Source organism: Phaseolus vulgaris, chromosome 9, assembly GCF_051622355.1.
Source record: "Phaseolus vulgaris cultivar YP4 chromosome 9, ASM5162235v1, whole genome shotgun sequence".
In the NCBI taxonomy this organism is placed as follows: Eukaryota; Viridiplantae; Streptophyta; class Magnoliopsida; order Fabales; family Fabaceae; genus Phaseolus; species Phaseolus vulgaris.
The window spans coordinates 28,923,317-28,943,807 of record NC_143506.1 but is presented as its reverse complement, the minus strand read 5'-3'; the positions used below and the strand labels follow the sequence as shown (position 1 = coordinate 28,943,807).

Below are 20,491 nucleotides of genomic sequence, written 5' to 3'. Positions count from 1 at the left end.
GTGCATGTTTTAATTTATTTTGGTGAGGTTTATGAAGTATTTTAGGTTGAATAATCGGTGAAAGAAATATTCTTACCTGTAAATATTGATGCTGCCTCATGGTTAAATTCATGTTTAATTTTCTTGAACAAGATTGAAACGAAGAGAATGATTCAAGTTGTTCCTCTTTTCTATCTTTTCGGTTAGTCAGTCTGCATTTCTATTTCTTTTTAAGCAAACTCCTTATTCTCCTTTCCTCCACAAAGTTCAGATTCAGATGTTATCTGCAGAAGACACTCTGACGCTCATGTCAGATTTAGTATTTGACACTCGATATTTTGAATACTGTATAATGACGAATCTAGTTCTTGGATTGTGTCTATTTATATTACTGTGATGGGTATTTCTTATTCGGCAAGGTTAGAGAGCTGAGTCAGGTTTAGAAATGTATTACCTAGTTCTTGATTGTTGATTAGTCTTACTAATTTTGCTTAAGCGTAATTGACTTTGTAGTGTTAGTCGACATAATGATTGAGTACTTAGTCATAATTTTGATCGTACAGGTCCTATCAATACAGTTAAATTTTGATTTTAAGTTTGTTAGACTCGGGTCTCGAGTCTAAAGTTTAGTGGTCAAGGTTAAGTTCCTGTTTTAAGTTTTAGGTTCAGTGAACTGTATAACATCATGGTTAAGTTTTGATTTTAAACTTTTAAGACTCGGCCTGAGGTTTTGGGAGGCTATGTAACGTTAGGGATCGGTTTTAATGTATATAACAATATTTTGGATTGAATAATTTGATCTCGAAAATACCATTGTTATGCTGCCATTAGTGTCTTGTCTTCTAAACATTTAAGGTAATTTAAAGTAAAGCGTTCTAAAGGTGGTTTAGACGTTTAATAATGAATAAAAATTTAAAGTAGGACTAGATAGAAGAGCTGGGTTGGGAAAAGACAGAAAAAAAAAACTAGACTGAAACCCTTTTCTTATTGGCAATCTTTCTTGAGTGGAACAATTACAAAGAAGTTGATTTTAGGACAAATCTTACAGTAATTAGAATACCTAAAATATTATCAAGGGTCCACCAAAATATAAACATTGAGCATCACTCACAGTCACATAAATAATGGATAACTAACCCAATCTTTTCATCTGTAACATCATACTTTTTTCAATTCATCAGTAATTAATCTTCGTATTTTCTAAAAATATATGATAAAAATGAAGACAATATGGTAATAAATGAAAAGTTTGCAAGAGTTATAAAGTACTATTTGTTATTATTAACCAGTAACTTAAGACACAACTTAATAAAATTTAATTAAAAAAATAAAAGGTGTGATATAATAATTACAAATACAATAAAAATTTTGCTTGGTTAAAAAGGCAACAATTATAGCTTTTCCTTTTGGACTAACACAGTCAGTTAAGCACTAGAGAGAGGGAAGTAATCGAGGTGGCACGTCTTGCACTAAGAAACAACGACGAAAAACTAAAACATGCTTCTTTTTCTTTTCCTCACTTTCTTTCATTTTCCCACCACCCAAACCAACCTTTTTCCTTTTTCATTGCACTACACTTTATTTTCTCACTCGTCGTCTTTCTTTTATAATCTTCGCTTCACCAAACCAATGCGAACGGAAAACGCAGAATCGCAACTCACGAGGATCGCACCGCCGCCATGAAAAAATCGCTCTCCAAGGGCTCCGAGTCGTCCAATCAGCTCGACTCGCCGGTCCAATTCCACTCTCCGATGCGGTGGGATGGGACCGGTCCGCCGGTGTTTTCGGAATACCCTTCGCCGGAAAACTCGACGGTAAAGCAGGCCGACCACTCTATGGCCATCGTCACCGTCGGAAAGCTCAAGCAGCTCGTTCCGGACAAGCGCACGGAGCACCGGAAGCCGCCCGAAAATCCGCCGCCACCGGCGAGGGTGTTCAATGGCACGATGACGGAGGAGACGCAGCATCCGGCGGCTAAGGCGGCTCCTGTGAGTGTTGGAGGCGAGAGGAGATCGAGTTCGTCGAGGTGGACTACGGAGGAGACGGTATGCAAGGCGGCCCTAGGGTTCCGGCTGAGCGAGATGGTAGTGTGTCTGATTTCGTTTTCTGTTATGGCAGCGGATAAGACGCAAGGTTGGAGCGGGGACTCCTTTGATCGCTATAGAGAATATAGGTACTGAAATCATTATTATCATTTTTATGATTATCAATTTTAGGTATTATTATTTTGTTAATTAATTTCTGAAGTTTGTTTTGTTAAAATTAGGTTAAGGTTTATTATACTTTGTGGATAAAATGATAAATGAATGTTTGCATGAATGGTTGGTGATTGTTAAAATATGGAAGTTATATTATAGGAATGTGGTGATGAAAATTGATTTGTGGCAGGTACTGTTTATCTGTGAATGTCATTGGATTTGCATACTCAGCGTTGCAAGCATGTGATCTGGCATGTCAACTTGCCACGGGGAAACACTTAATCAATCACCACCTTCGCAACCACTTTGATTTCTTCATGGATCAGGCATGTCCTACCACTCTGTTTCTGTTCCTATCTTTTACTTTCCTTATTTTCTGTCAGAGAATTGAGCATGTTCTGTCTTCCCAATATTTGCTATTAAATAGTCAGATTAGTACATTACTGCTTGAATCAAGGCAAGTTATGTTGTGTCGTAGTAATTTTGATTTCAAGTTGGAATATTCAGTGATCTGGAGTTTAAGTTTGGATATACTGTTGAATTAAATACTTAAGAATTTTTTTTATCATTAATAGAGATTCTACTGATTCAAATAAGGTTCTCTCTTGTAAAGATTACATATTGTCCTAAAAAGAAGATTGTTTCAGCTTTCTGTTTGTTAATGTGGAGATTTTGCACTAGAGCAAGAGCCAAAGCCTTTTTGTGGCTGAAAATCATAACATTTTTGTGATGAATTGATGAGTAGGTTCTGGCTTATCTTCTGATATCAGCATCATCATCTGCAGCCACACGGGTTGACGATTGGATATCGAATTGGGGGAAAGATGAGTTCACCGAAATGGCCACTGCTTCAATTGGAATGTCCTTCCTCGCTTTTGTTGCCTTTGCTGTGAGTTCACTCATCTCTGGTTACACCCTATGCAACCGCAGCTCCATGTGAACCTCACACTTCCTACTTCTCACAACTTCTCTTCTGCCCTGATGGAATAGATTAATACGTGTTTGAAACTGATTTGATACATGATTTATCATCACATCCAAGAACCCAAAAACTTGGAGGCAAGAACCAATTGAAAACCACATGTACTTTGCTTCCAAACATGTTGTAAAGAAATTGTTGATGCCCTAGAGTTTTCACTGTACGACGGACTTATGTATATACACAGTTTCAGTATATTGTTAGCGTTGCAAATGGGAGGCTGGAGAACAGATTTTCCTTGTATGATTTCCATTGAAATACACCTTTTTAAATCTCACCAGCCAGTAGTCACTAGTTATGTTAACCATAGAAAAAGAATAAATATGAACGGGATCTGGGGAAATTTTTATGAACAAATGGTTTAACATAGTGACAATAATACATTCTACTTTCCTCTGTTTTATTTCTCTGGAGATTGTTCATTTACCCCTTTGGCCATTATTACCACAACATGAGAGGAAGAAAATAAACAAGAAAGAAAAACTTGGATGTAAAGGTCCTGATTGTCCTGGAAAACGCCAGCACCAAGTGATAATTGATAAGGAGATTTGGAAATATTAGTTATTTAGTTCATGAAAAATATGGGGAGGTTAAGTTACTGCTTAAAAAATGAAAATTGTGACGTAAGTCTTCAAAAGTTTAGTTCATAGGTCAAATTGATCTCTACATTAACAGGCATGATTTAACTTAATATGATGTTGACGTGGCGTATTAGTATAATATAAGTATCTTGTAACAGTATTTTTTTTTATCAAAATAATCCTTTAAATAGTGGCTTGGGATTTTCTGGCATGGTGGAGCAATACCTTTGATGATTTAGGGACAACGGCACTGGTCAGAAAGGCAAGAAGCATAGAAGAATTTTACGGTGAAGGTATCATAAAGGAAAAAATGTTACTGGAGGAAAACATCGTTTTGTTTTATATTAAAGAGATTATATTTAGTGCATGGTTAAGCAATTGAATTAGTTTATTTTCATGATTTCTTTTTTGTTTCTAAAATCTTGAAAAAACTTAATCATTTTCCATAATTATGTTTTTCACATGCTTTACCAGGATTCAACTAGGCTTAGTACTCGATCTAATTATGTTTTTTAGGGATTTTCTAAATAACAACATTTAAAGGAAGTGCAGATTGATCCTTGTAGGGGTGGAGGAAGTAACAGCTTGATTCCAGATGCAATGAGAGCTATGGTTATTTATTTTCTTTTGGGCCTTTGAATTGAACAATATTAGAAAAAAGCTTTGGGTTTGTAACGGGTTATTACTTTTGACTTTTTCTTCCTACACCTCCATATGTTCTTCTGCCACCTCATACAAAACATGAAAATATCTTTTTATCTTTCTTGTGTCATTCTTATATTTCGAATTATATAATTCAGAAGTTAATCTCGAATTTGGAAATAGCTTACGGATTATGTAATCCAGAATATATTTTTAAAAAATGGTATTCCATATTATATAATCTCCGGATTATGTAATATGGACACGCATTTGAAAAAAGGTTTTTGAATTACATAATACAGAAGCTAATTTAAACTTTCAGATTATGTAATCCAGAAATTAATCATACATCTGAAAAAAGGCTTCTGAATTATATAATCTTGAAGCTAATTACAAATTTGGAAAAAGGACATATGGATTATGTAATCTAGAATATTGGAACATTTTTGAAATATCAACAAATTTATGGAGGTGGGAGAAGAAGAAACAATCATTACTTTCTACATTCTATTTTTTTTCCGTTAAAATACCTATTTATCCCTTTATGATTTATAACTCTTTCAAGCTCCAAACACTCCATTGTTGTGCTACCCTCCACTGTTACACTTTAGCTCCTGCTTTGTACACTGTATCTGATAAAATATTGTTAGAGATCAAAGTTTTGTAGTGCTTGAAGTTAGTTAGTTTTGTAGGTAACTATTTTGAGTTTTTCTTCTCGAGCACCAATGAGATTTTCACTGGGTTTTAGTTATTGCCTTCAAGTTTGTAGATTAAACAATGTGAAATAGAAAACTACTTTATTTAGTGTAGTTACGAATGGTATAATCACAAAGTTCAATGATTGCAATCCAAATTATGTATTCCGTAAACTAGTTTATGAAATCAATTACATACTTCTAGTCAATCATAAAGTTGAAATTTGTATTTAAATATTGGCTAATTTTAATTTATTTTTAAATTTTTATTACATAAATTGAACACTAATTAGGAAAAAATAATCATGTGCTAATTATGTGTTTGAAACGTGTAATGGTGATTGTGTTTGAACTATAATATGTAATCAACTTTGAAAACATAAAACATCATATAAAGTTTATATATTGATTAATATAGGCTAAATTTTTTATATCATGTCAACAATGGATTGTTCTAAAACTTTTACAACAAATTATATAAGTAAACTATGTTATTTAACAAATATGCCAAGTGACTTATTAATATATTTGTGTAGATGTTTGGTAAGCGCAATGGCCTACTTGAATGAGTTTGTGCGGTAGCATTTAAGATTGAATTTGACATTATCATATTGAGGCATGGTACAACAAATGAGCAACTAGGAAGAAAAACATATATATGTTTTGATTGTAAAAAATAGGAGTTACAAAATTGATTTAAAACTCATTATAACAACCAAGGAAGTGTCATTGTCCATTTAAATTGCTTGATAAACTAGTGTGTAATGATGGAAAATATACGTTTTGTTTGGTTGTGAAAGAGGTGAGGAATATAGGAGTTACAAAAATTATTTACAACTCATTATAACAAATAAGGAAATGTGATTTTTTTTTTAAAAAACATGGTAAACTAGTGTGTAATGATGGAAGGTGGATTGTGAAATTTCTATGTGAATATCATAATTATGAACTGGTCAATAGACTACTAGGTCATCCATATGTTGATACATTAAAACCTAATGAGTAGTCCATGCTTCTTGACATGACTAAAGTTTAGTGAATCCCAAAAATATTTCACTAACTTTGAAGGATAACAACCAAGATAATATCACAATTATATATCAAGCTTATAATGTAAGGTAAATATATATTGTAGGTCACAAAGATGACCAAGAACTTTAGTGATGTTGTTAAAGTGTGATATGTATATTCACTAGAATAGGTTACCTCATGAGTTGTTACAAATATTTTTTGGATACACACCGATTTAGAGAAATTACTTAATTCATTTAGCATTATTTTGTTGATGGACAATATCATACAAAACCAATAGGTATATGATGTCTTTACTTAAGATTGTTGGTGTGACATCCATAAAGTTGTTTTCTATATGAATTTTGTCATGTTAGCAAGTGAATTAGAAAAAGTCTTTACTTGAACTTTCAAAGGACTTAGAGTGTTGCTTTTTAGAGAAGATGTACTCCTCCAAGTCTTTGTCACCAATAAATATTTTTCTTTAGTAAATAAAATTAATAATATTTTTTTTTGTAAAATTTCTAACCTTTTGTGTTAGAATTAAATGGTTGAGTTCAAGATGGGAAAAACGAACTTTTACAAATTTTTGAAAGAAGAGAATGAATTGTTTATCAATCTTTGACCAAGGATAGAAATTTTGTAGTAATGATATACAAAGTTAAATAAAATATAAAAAAATTCAAGATAAGAATCAAGATATCAATTAGGGAGGCTCATCTTAACCCCTCGAAATTAGAGAGTGTACATGAGTAGTTCCTTAATATAGGAGATGTAGGTGGATGAGTCAAACTACCTCATGTGCTTTTTGAAAGTGACATGTGGTAGTTAGAAGCTTCAAAAGACACTTATACTTTCTAGAACTCGTCCAATGTCTCTCATGTTTAACATATGAAATTCCTACTTCTCTCAAGTTCATCTAAAGACTAAGAAACTACTCAAGTACAAGTCCTATAATCTCATCCTCCAAAGTTTTGAGTCTTCCTCTAGTTAGTCTCCCTTGGAATTTCCCTTTGATTTATTCTTTTTTATCTTTCTTTGTCATATTTTTTTGTCTTTATTCCTTTAAGTTTCTTTCTTTTTTCTTCAACAAGCTCTTCTTCATCATTATTTCTTCAACAAGCTCTTTTTTCTTTACTTACATGTCTACATCAGAATCACCCGCATCAAAGGCTCCAAAAGGAATCTCTCTTTCAAATGAAGGTCATAGGTATTTGATGCTCTCAAAAATTTCTCTTTGAATTACAGCACAACCATTTCTAAATACAACAATAATAAGAAAATGCAATGGAATGTATAGAAAGGATGGAAGATAATTAGAGGGATGGTGAATAGGAGAAAGAAAGACAGAACACTATGCACCATATATTTATTTCATGTACTTTGTTTGGCTTGCGTTTTTTAGAATATTTATATTTATACCTATATAAAGGAGATTCCTCTATATAACTTGTTTTTGGTGTACACAACTTTTTTTTATTCTACCCTTATTTAATATATCGTATTTTATTAATGGACAATTTGTATATGCAAACTAACTCTCTCACTCTTTCTTTAATTCCTTATTTTAAGGCAACAACAGAAAGAAAGAAAGAAAGAAAGAAAGAGCATATCAAATAAAATAACATTCGTTTCCAATTACTCTCTTCAGTCTATTTCAAGCAACTCTATTCTTTGGTAAAACCATTATTCTTTTGTATCTACCATCAAGTCAATTCTAACCTTAACGTGAACATCATCACACTCTCTGATTCCAAAACTACCAATGGAACAAGAGAAAAAAAACTTGAAAAAGAAGAGAGACTCAAACCAGAGAAGAAGAAAAAAGAGGCTGATTAATCAATTCATTATTTTTCTTTTACATGGTATTTTTGTTTTCAATTTCGATTTATCAAAAATTATTTATGTATGTATGTTAAATTTTTATTATCATGAAAATTGAGTAGAAGAGAAAAATGTGGATACACAGACGCAACCGTGCCAATTGTTTCCACTAATATTTTATAAAATGGGTGGGAAAATGGGTGGGAAAATGGGTGGGGTGTTTAATGAGGTGAAAAAAAAAATATGACTAAAAATATCCAATTTCACCTTTAACTTGGATAAAGTCATTTTAGAATAACTTTTTCGAAAGGTTGAAATTACTTATGAAATTAAGCATTTTCCTTTCCCTGACCACTCTTACATTAAGAAGTTCGAACATATCACGTTTTTAAATAAATTTGAAAAAAAAGGTATTATGATAATACAATTGTTTTAGGAATTTCTGTTAAATTTTATAGAAAATACTATAATTGCATTCAAAATATTTTTTAAATAAATATATAGTTATCATAAAACAAAAATTTTAACATATTCTCACATTGAGAAAGTAATGATTTTTTTTATTATGAAACACAAACAATAACATTAATTTAGAAAAATGAAGAGGAAGATAAAAGGTGTGAGAGCATTTGGAGTTGATCAATAAAGGGTTAATTACTATAAATAATAAATTGTGTTTAGACAAATTATTATGTCCCAAAATTCATGTTTTTGATGAAACCAAAAAGTATTAAAGTTTGAACAAGTTGCGTCTCTTGGTTTTTATGGTCCGTACCACTCATCTTTTACTTAATCAAATCAAAAGCCATGTCCATGAAACAAAATAATTGAATGATTTCTTCCTGTAGGAAAACAAAATTTTAATGCTAAGAAAAATTATTTAAAAAAAATTAATCTAATAACAAAAATAATTATTTATATATTATTTTTTAAATTAAAAAAATTATTAATATCTAAAATAATTTTTAAATTGGTATTAAATATAAATTTTAACTATTTACTATTTTATATTTTAAATTAATTTTTATTAATCTCTTAAATACTAATCTATAATCTAAAATATTAGTAACTAAAATCACTTTAATAATTAATTTAAATACTAATTTAAAAATTATTGTATAAATTTTTATATTAATAATAGAAATTATTTAAAATATTAATAATTTTTTAATCTTTTAAACTAATATTTAATTTAATTAATATAATAATTAATTTTTAAAAAAAAATTTAATTATTATTTAATTATTGTCTTATAGTGTAAGGTAAGATTGCTGGTTAGTTAACCATGCCATAAATGATTCTCATGACAGAATTGATAATAATAAAAATTATTTTTGAGAGTGTGTTGAATAATGGTAAAAATGTTAAAGAAATTATAGTTTATGATATCTTGGACTAAGTATTTATGATTAATAAACATTTTTTTCTTTTTGTCTAGTTCTTGTATAATAAGTGTATTTTTTCCCACTTAAGTCTATTTAAGAAATATCCTCTTATAAACCTATCAATAACTTTATAAAAACATAAAATTAAATACATTATATATTTTTGAAGTATAAACACGCCAAATGCTTATTATATAAAGAAAGCGAGAGAAATACGCTAAATGCTTATTATATAGAGAAAGGCTTATTATAATAAGATACTTTCTAATATCTTTTTCTGAACATACACTATTCAAAATTGCAGATTTGTGTTTTGATTAATGATAATCAATCATACTATTGCAATTCTAAATAAATTTAATCAATAATAAATGTTTATATGAAAGGCTATCCTTTTCTATTTTTTTATTGAACAAAATGTCTCTAAGAATAAAATGTGGATGGTTTAGAGGTGTTGTTAGACTTTATCAGTCTTTAAGTAGATTTTGTATTTCAATTATGAGTCTTTCTTTCAATTTTTCTCATACTAACCTCATCTAACACAGGAAAATTTATGTAAAGAACTATATAAAATAATTATAAAAGATATTAGAATAATTTTATTATTCTTTTCATTAGTGCAAAAAGGGATTTGAAGACGTCTATAAACGCCAGTTCAAAACGGAAGTCTCGTCTAACAAAATACAATGACAATTATGTGAATAAAAGTAACATATAGGCGACAATTATAATTACTACCGTCACCTATTTGAAAACAAAAGATATAGACAACAGCTTTTGGGGGGACCCTTGCCTATACTTGAATATTCTATATAGATGATTGTTATTAGGTCATAATGTCGTTTATATGGTTACTTATTTCTCCTCCCAACTCTCTACCCTTCGCGATGCTCTTTTCTCTTCCCTACACCTTCTTTTTGCTTCCCATTGTTGTCATTGCTTGTAATATCTTGTTTTTATTGTGTTGATGTAGTTTTTTTGTGTGTGTTTTATGTGGTTTTTTCATTCTTTTTTCTTCATTTTCAGTGTAGAACGAGTTTGGGTATGGAGTTTAAAACTGCTTGCTCGTCTTCTTCTTGTCATCGCAGTTGTACACCATCTTAGAAGCTCATCAACTCCTCCACAACCTCTATTCCTTACCAAGTTAGTTTTTTAGGATTTTAATTTTAATTTTTGTCATTATTATTTATAATTATTATTTGTAATGAATTGTTAGTTTGATTGGTGTTGTAAGTGATATAATTATTAATTAGTTAGATTATTATTTATATGTCTAAGTAGATTATTAATTAGATCATTAATTTAATTTTAAAATTAGAATTGATAAATTAGTTAAATTATTAATTAGATTGTTGGTTTAATTGTAAAATTAGAATTGATTAATTATATAGATTATTATTTAAATTATTAGTTATAATTGTAAAATTAGAATTGATTAATTAGTTAGATTATTATTTAAATTATTACTTAGATTGTTAGTTAAGTTATTATTTAAACTATTAGTTTAATTATAAAATTAGAATCGATTAGTTAGTTACATTATTATTTAAATTATAATTTATTATTTAAATTATTAGTTAAATTATTATTTACAATTATTAGTTATATTTTTAATTATATTATTATTTAGAGCATTAATTAGATTATTATTTAAATTATTAGTTATATTATTATTTAAATTAGTTATATTATTATTTAAATTATTAGTTAGATTAATTTTAGTTGTAAACTTGGAATTGATTAATTAGTTAGATTATTATTTAAATTATTAGTTAGATTATTATTTGTAGTTGTAAATTTAAAATTGATTAATTTTTGAATTGCATGTATGATTATAATTGTTTAATATGTGTTGTATTGGGTTTGACCTTCGACAAATTATTAAATGATTTTGGAAACTTTCATTGAGATCGTTAGTTTTCCATTTGAGATTTAATACATTTATTTGTTTACTACTCCTTCAATTGTGAATGTGTGTTTTTCTTAAATATTTAAAAAAAAAAGAATAATCCAACCATTTGGGAAGAGTGATAACTTTTTATTAGTTTATTAATACATAACTTGTAATCTACATTTCATATATTTTACATAATTTTGGTTAATTGCATTTTGTGTTGTTCTTCAGGGTGCATATTTGATTATGGAGATGTCATGTCACCACTTTTATTTCGTGTCACCAAAAGGCCAATGCGAAATGTTGTCGAAATTTCGTGAAATATAAAGGATGATGATTAAAGTGTATTGAATTATAATAAAATTGAATCTTCTCGAATGGGATAGGTCACACCTTTAACAAAAAATGTGAGATTTTACATGCATTAGTCAACACCTTAATAACCATTACAGAACATACATATGGATCGAGATTTGATTAATTTAGCGTACATAAGTTATGAGTACGAAAGAGGAGTAGAAAAGTTTATACAATTTGTGCAACATAATGCCAATAGTAGTGGTGATGGAGTAAAGTTTAGGTGTCCTTTTGTTAATTATTTGAACGGGAGAAAACTGAATGTTAACAAAGTCAAGGAACATCTTCTATGTGATGAGTTATGTTTAATGTACCATGGATGATGCAGTAGATGATGATGGTTGGAGGACATGATTAGCGATGTTGGAGCTTAGTCTTTCACAGAAGTGCATGGATACAAAAGTATGTCAAGTGATGTGAAGACTCCCTTGTATCCTGGATCAACTAACTTCACACTGTTGTCAGTGGTGTTTAACACTGACTTTGAAGGCAATGGATGGAGTGATAAAAGTTTAACAAAATTTCTTTTGTTGTTGAAGGAAAAGCTTCAAAAGGGAAATACTTTACCTAATCGTAATTATGAAACAAAAAATATTCTTTGTCCGATGGGTATGGAGTATAAAAAGATACATGTATGTCCTAATGATTGCATATTATACAAGAAGGAGTTTGAATTCTTGAAAAATTGTATAAGGGTGGGTTACCACGCTGCAAGTTGAAAGACAAAGATGAAAATAATACTCAACAGATGACAAAGGATAAACCCCTTATAAAGGTTGTATGGTATCTTTTGATCATTCCAAGGATTAACCATTTGTTTGCAAACTCCAATGATGCTAAAAATCTTAGATGACATGCAAATGAGAGGAAATGTGATGGTTGTTGAAGATGGGAGCTTTGATGTATCAAATCCACATGAAGCCTGAAGTTGTGTTGCTTTCTGGGTTTGGGTTTAGATTAAGCTATTTGGAATCTTTGTTAAGATCAGTCCTTGATTCCTACACAAAGCTTGATCAATCAGTTTAAAAGAAACAAAGTGTTTTTTCATGCAAAGGGAAAACAACCGGTTGAATTGTCGAGACAATCGATTGTTTGTCACTTAGCTGACAATGAGGTTTTGAAACTGTTTTCTTTTAATTGGTTATGTAACTACCTGATCCATTCAGCCAGTTAAATCGTGCTTTCAACCGATTAAATGAGTTTGTGCTAGATTTCAAATGCTATAAATATAGCCTTCTTTCAAATGTTTTATATATGAGTTTAACACAGTATTGTGGAATCAAGAGAGAGTTTAAAGATTCGTTTTTTGAAAGAAGTTTTTCAAAGTTTAGCAAGATTGATGTTAAAGCTCTGCTCTGGTGCAAGAACTGATCATAGGGCTTATGGTTATGTAATTCCAGGTGTTTTCTATTTTTGCTTAGTTTTTTGTAATTGTACTTTGATAAACCTGTGTAAGTGTTGGTAAAATCCTGTAAAGTCAGTGGAATTCTGGCTTGAGGTGTGAAGTGTTGCAAAGGGGGTGAGTAAGCTTTGTGGGATTCAAAGTCACCTCTTTGTGGTGTGTTGTTGTAATCTGTGATTGATTACATAGTGGAATACTTAGAGGTTGTTCTGAGGAATGGATGTAGCTCAGGGTTGAGTGAACCAGTATAATCTGATTGTGTGAATCTCTCTCTCTCTCTCTCTCTCTCTCTCTCTCTCTATATATATATATATATATATATAATATGTTTGATATTTGCTTTGCTGTCATAATCAACCGATTATTTCATTTTTCAACCGGTTGATATTCATGCTTTACTAACTGCTTATACTTGCTTTTGTCTCTGTAATATAAACAACTGGTTATATCGTAATTTTAATTGATTGTTTTACTGATAAAAGTTTTATTAGCTTATTTCTTTTGGCTTCTCTGATTCTTCTTTCTATAATTCATTAAAGAAATTCATTCTTAGTCATTATTTGTGAAAACTCTTCATAAACAATTCATCCTCCCCTCTTGTTTAGCCCTTATAATTCTAACAATGACATGCATCATCCAGATGATTCTATTCTAAGGAGGAAATTTGATGATATGTTTCCTGAGTTCGGTAAAGTGTTAAGAAATATACGTCTTGATTTAACTAGAATGAATTCATTCGGTAATTTAAGTACAAACCACACTTCATAGTCTGTTTTACTAGTTATTTACGACTTACCTCTTGGATTGTACATGACGCAAAAATACATGATGTTGTCTATGATGATATGCGGTCCAAGACAACCAGAAAATGATAGATTTTTATCTAAGTCCCTTAATTGAAGATTTAAAGTTGTTGTGGGATTGGGGTGTAGAAGGGTTTAACAGGTTTGCTAATGAAAATTTAAAGATTCATGTCATGTTATTTTGCACCATCAATGACTTTTCAGCATATGAAAACTTATCAAAGTATAATGTTAAGGCTCATAAAACATGTCCAATATGCGATAAAGACATCACTTCTCAACAATTGAAACATGGAAGGAAGAAAATATATATTCGACATCGGAGATTTCTTAGAAGTCAGTATCCTTACTAAAGGTTGAAAAAAAGCCTTTAATGAAAATCAAGAAAATGACGGTCCAATCCATTGATTGGTATTGCGATTTATGAAAATGTAAATAACATACACTACACCTTCGAAAAGTCGAAAAAGAAGTCATTTGTGACAAAAAGTCACTTGCATACTTCAAACAAATAATGGACTAGTAATTACATTATCAATTTACCTATATATATATATATATATAGGTAATATATATATTAGTAATATAATATATATATTACTAGTCCATATATAAACCCTAAACCCTAAACCTATATATATATAGGTAATATATATATTAGTAATATAATATATATATATATATATACACACTGGATATAACATATTAATTACCTCATTTTGCATTGGCTAGGACTCGAACCCAAGCCCCAAATAATGTTACAAGCAAACTGCAGGAGCCAGGATTCGAACCCAGGGAAGCATTGACCACTAGACCAGACAAGTTCTTTGGTCATATTATCATTTTTATTATACTTATACATATTAATATAATTTATACATATTAATATAATTATTATTAATAATAATAATAAAATAAATTATATTTATATTATTAATATTATTAATATTATTCATATTATTAATATTTATTAATATTATTCATATTATTAATATTTATTAATGTTATAATTAATATTATTATTAACATTATATTCATATTACTAATATTTATTAATATTATTATTAACATTATTATTAATATTATTATTAAAATTATTATTAACATTATTATTAATATTATTATTAACATTATTATTAATATTATTAATATTATTATTAATATTATATTCATATTATCAATATTAATTTTGATATAAATATACATTTAGATATTTATTGTGTGTGTATAGTAGTTTTATTTGACTTGAGTAATATTACTTTTATCCGGATATAGATAGATAGAGAGAAAAAGGAAGAAATTATATAATATTAATATAACTTTAATACTATAAATACATATATATTGATTAATATATTTCTTTATTTAATCATTAATTTTTTAAAACTCATGGTTAAATTTAAATTTACTTTCATATTATATATATATATATATATATATATATTAATATAAAATTATTTGATATCTTATTTTCAAATATAGGTTATTATAGGTAGTTGTGAAGTTTTTGTTAGATGGCTATATAGGTGCTTGTATCTTACACTTCTTTTCTGATTTGAGATTCTTGTATAAGGATTGAAATATCCTTAAAATGTTTTGTTTAATTTTTTTTATTCTTTGTCGATAAAAAAAAATCTTATTTTCAAATATTTACTTACATAGATTAAAATTGATATAATGTATAATTTTTAAAATATTTTAAATTATAAATTATTTAATCACTTTGTCATTATGATTTATATATTAGTAGAAAGGGTTATTTAGTAACAACTTTTTACATAGATTTATGGAATAATTAATATAGTTTAAACTATAATGATATGCTAACTAGTAATCTGTATTAGAGATTTAATTAATAGTTAATGTAAAAGTCATCATTTTATGTTAAAAGATAATATTGTTTGTTGACAATATTCTTTACTATAACACACAAGTAAAACCAACTACCTATAATGAACTTAATTAAGTCAATATGATCGTAAAATAATAATTAATATGATAGTTGATTTTAATGTAATAGGTAATATGATGACTATGAGTATGACATATATTAAATTTGATTCATACTAATATATAATATAATAAATTATGTTTAGATTCAAGTAGATTATAGATAAATTAAATGTGATTCATATGTTAATATTGTTAGTATCATTAATATTGTTAGTATTATTATTATTGTTAGTATTATTAATATTGTTAGTATTGTTAGTATTATTAATATTGTTAGTATTGTTAGTATTATTAATATTGTTAGTATTGTTAATATTGTTAGTATTGTTAGTATTATTAATATTGTTAGTATTGTTAGTATTACTAATATTGTTAGTATTACTAATATTACTAATATTGTTAGTATTACTAATATTACTAATATTGTTAGTATTACTAATATTACTAATATTGTTAATATTATTAATAATAATAAGTATAATAAAAATCATAATAAAACTAAAGAATTTGCTTGGTGTAGTGGTTAAATTTTACTTGATTGCTGAAGGAACCTGGCTTTGAATCTCATTCACTGCTAATTTTATTTTATGGTGCTAAAATTTACATATGGATTATAATCCGTTCCGTATGTAATTACATACATAATCATGTTTAACTAATTATTTATATAAAACTTTGTTAGTTTATGGACTAATTTGAACTTATTATGTGATGCAATATTTTATGGATGTTCAACCACTGGATTTGGAATCAATGGACTATGTGAGGAACAATTGAATCACATATTTCATTAGATTCTATAATACTATAGAATAGATGATGATCAAAAGAGTTAAATCATGATGATGATCTATAGGTTCAAAATCATCGTCTATGTGTCTTTTTTATACACAACAATAAATAGGAGACGGTTTAGACAACAATCATCCCCTATACTTTTTTTTGTGTTCTTTTAAGTAGCATACGTTTAACGACGGTTGATTAAGTAACCAACATTTATGAAATATAAATAAGAAATAGTTTAAACAATAATCATCGTTTATATAAAAGAAAATATAAACAATAACTTATATATTTAGATTCTACGGTTTTAAAATCGTCATCTAACAATTTAAAACCATAGTTTAGACATATTTTTTATAGTAGTCTGTTTATAGTTTATTTTAAAATTTACAGCTTTACTTTATCAATAATTAAATCTTCATCCTACTTTTTTCCACTTAGAGGTTTTGGCTTCACCCCTCAATTAAGCATAAGCTTTAATTACTTGTACCAATACTGGATTATGTTGAAGTTTTTCTAGGTTTTTTGTTTTTACTTCAAAAGGCCAAAATTTCCTATTGATTAACTATTTCTTAAAGGATTATATATTGAGAAATTCTTTACAACTCTGGCTATCTATTTTAAAAGTATAATTAAATGTGGATATATGAACTTTTATGAAAGCATTTATTTTTAGAAATACAAAAAATCAAAAGACTATAAATATATGTTATGTTGTTAATTTTTTAGATTTTTTTGAAGTCACTTACTAATGTAATTTTTAAAATAAATTATGGTTGCAAAAACTATTAAACTATCAAATTACCAAATCACCATTTCTGGAAACTTTTATATTGTTTAACATTTGTTGCAAATATCTAAAACAATTGAAAATATGATTTTATTTAAAAACGAATTTTTTATTTGATGTTGTACTTTCTCATATCTCAAGGATTTGGAACTTATATTCAAGTAGTAGATAATTATATCTTATTAATTATCTAGATCTTATTATTAAGAGTTCAAAAACCTATAAATAAAAATTAATCTAACATGAAACAGTTGTTGTTTTTTACTGTTCTTAGTTTCTTGCTACAGAAATTGAGAAGTTATCTGATAAACTCAGACATTAAGAATGAACATGTTTGGAGAACTTTGATGTTGAGTGTTCATATCTCAATCCAACAATAACATAGTGCTCTTTCTTTGCCAGTATATATATAGCTGGAAACTTGTGGGGTTTTGTCCCCTAATTCATTGCCCAATCCACATGCAGAGGACAACAATAGCAACTCAGATCACGACTCAAAGGTGCTCAATATTTTTTTTTAAAAATAAAGTGAATATGGAAAATGATATCAATGTGCATTTAATTTGACAATGTTTTATATATAAAAAGATTTTTTTAAAAAAAAAATTAAAAAATAGTTCTTTACGATTCTTTAAACTCAAAATTCGATAATGAGTGACACGATAGACCCAACAAACACTCGTTAAGATAGGTTTTTAAATGACTCTGATACCATTTTACAAAGTGGACTTTAAATGTAACTCAATCCCATAAAATCGACTCATAAGGTGAGGTGAAGTTTGCACCCACTTATATACAATGAAATATTCTCGTAGTTAATGTGAGATCTCCAACAACTATAGTCATTCAAAAAGAATATCATCTCAAACTTGTTGTTTAGATTTATAATCACTTTCAATATATTTAATAATCCCTTCAAATAATAATTGAAAATTAAAAAATATTTGCCATGGAAAACATATTAAAAATTAATTTTGATTTGATAGATTATCTAACTGTCCCAAAAGTGTCTTAAAATGTAGGGTTAACGAATACAAGTTATGTCTAAATTATATATTTTAAAATTATAACGTACATAATGCAAATATTTAGGAACTTTAAAGAAGATTAAGAAATTGTCGCAGTTAAGTTAATTTCATTATTAACATGGTATAAATACTTTTATCAAGTATTTAAATAAGCAAAAATAACAGTGACAAAAAAATTGAAAATAAATAGAAAATGAAAAACAAGTTTCATATCAACATTATCAAAAAGATATAATGAAATAATCACTAAAATAAAATAAATAAAGTGTAACGAAAATAAGATTTGAAAAAGTTAACATACTATAGAGGAAAAGGAAGTATCAGTCACCCTTAAATCAGTTCTCTGTGTCTCCAAATCTCATTCCTTTTTATTTGATAAATTATAAATTGTTCCTTCCTTTATCTAACAATGAAGTTAATTGAGAAATCAAGAACTCATTCTAACGTGATAAAAGGATTAGAAATATCAAAATCTAACTAAATTCATCTCTTTTATACCATGAATGTACTTTTTTTTAGTTTTATAACAGTTTTAAATTTCTAGTTACAAATTAAGAATGTAATCCTTTTCCACAATTCTCTCATAAATGTAGTATCTTTATATAACTTTACATTTTTAAAATTTATAGATAATAACTCTTTATCAAATAGTGGAATAATAACGGTAAGAAATCTTATCTTCCTTTCATTCTATTGGCCTAGTAAGAACAATGACTCTTACATCACTATTACAATATAAGATTTTGGAAATTTATTTATTTGTTATTTAGATTTAGAAAATTAAGATTGAAATATTGTAAATATTTAATATTTTGTTGCATTTTCTTCAATATAAAATACATGAATAAAATAAATGTACTTTCTTAAATAAGTTTCTTTCTTAAATTAATATTTGCTTCTTCATAAATTTATAAAAGTTATCTAGCATATCTTCCTAATTTTTTACCTTTTTAACTTGTATATATATAATCTAATTTTATCTAAAAGTTTATTTCACTTTTCTTTCTTCCTGTTTTTTTTTTTTTTTTTAGAAGCTTAGTTAGAAAAAGTATTTATCCAAAAGAACATATACTTTCATTTATATAGGATTTAGGCTTAGAAGATAACCATTTGCAACTTTCATTTAGTTAACACTTTATATTTGATAATCTTCAATAAAAATCTTCATTTTTATTAGCTTATATTCTAAGGAAATTATTTGAATCTTCAAAACCTTCTACCTTTGTTTAGTTTATAGAAACAAATTGAACAAGATATACTTATATACATTTTTCAAACATGAATAATATAGATGTTGAGAATAAAGTTCAAACACTTAATTTTTATCTAAAAAATCACTTGATTGTTACAATTTATCTACAACTTAATTTTAAATTAAGAACTCAAAGTTTATTAGATCGTTTGTCACGAGACTTGATATACACAGGGGATGGTTTAATGTATCATTCAGTTGTCATAAACACATGTTAGAATGTTCAAAATAACATATTCACATTCAAGTATATAAGACGTTGAATGTTTGCCATCATCAAAACCTAGATGGTCTACTAGTACTAGACCGTCCAGTGGGACTTATATGGTTAGATTGTATAGGGTCTTAACAACAAATTTCAGGAAAGATCATAGAATATTGCAACCAACACACAAAAGAAGTTGCAATTGAATAAACAAGAATGAATTAAGAAAAAATATGAAAAAAACACACCATCTTAGATGTATACTCAAGGATAAATGCATTAAAGCATCACCACTTGAAGAACTTCTCCAAGATAAAAACCCATGTAAAATATTTTTATATTCTTAAGACACTAAATTTTTTCATAAGTCTAGTTGTATTCAATATTTAGAAGTAAATTTTACAAAGAAGGAACCCATATTTGGATTAGTCATTTAATGAATGTATGTTTGGATTGAATTTTACTTCATGATAATTTATTGGTTCTTAACTTGAATTTAGGTTGTTATAACCAATTTCAATAATATTAGTTATTGCATAAAATATATGTCTTATATGTTTTAACTGCAATTTCTGGACTTATTTGAATGCTTAGAATGGTTGATATAAGTTTGGATAGTTTTGCATAATTTGTTTAGCAAATTGAGACTCTATGAGTGAATCTCAACTCAAGATTCAAATTTTATTACAAGATAAAGTTCATTCATCAAGTGCAAATTCACTTGGCTAAT

At 27.7% G+C, this 20,491-nt stretch overlaps 1 protein-coding gene across 2 annotated transcripts; it reads left to right on the top strand.

Moving 5' to 3' along the window:
- The first annotated feature begins 1,387 nt into the window (after positions 1-1,387).
- On the top strand, positions 1,388-3,433 carry LOC137822723 (CASP-like protein 4A3). 2 transcript variants are annotated; one of them, XM_068627676.1, is made up of 3 exons: positions 1,388-2,152; positions 2,368-2,503; positions 2,963-3,433. In XM_068627676.1, exons 1-3 carry the CDS (start codon positions 1,659-1,661, stop codon positions 3,068-3,070), a joined length of 738 nt encoding a protein of 245 aa, XP_068483777.1. In that variant the 5' UTR covers positions 1,388-1,658; the 3' UTR covers positions 3,071-3,433. The 2 variants fall into 2 exon arrangements, with proteins under 2 accessions (XP_068483777.1, XP_068483776.1); XM_068627675.1 differs by having other exon boundaries at positions 2,923-3,433.
- Positions 3,434-20,491: the final 17,058 nt, after the last annotated feature.

What these genes read in the sequence shown, in the direction of transcription:
- LOC137822723 (XM_068627675.1), top strand. Translation starts at nt 1,659, where the DNA reads ATGAAAAAATCGCTCTCCAAGGGCTCCGAGTCGTCCAATCAGCTCGAC. An exon ending in GATCGCTATAGAGAATATAG is followed by an intron (nt 2,153 to 2,367) that starts GTACTGAAATCA and finishes GATTTGTGGCAG; the next exon opens with GTACTGTTTATCTGTGAATG. An exon ending in TTGATTTCTTCATGGATCAG is followed by an intron (nt 2,504 to 2,922) that starts GCATGTCCTACC and finishes ATTGATGAGTAG; the next exon opens with GTTCTGGCTTATCTTCTGAT.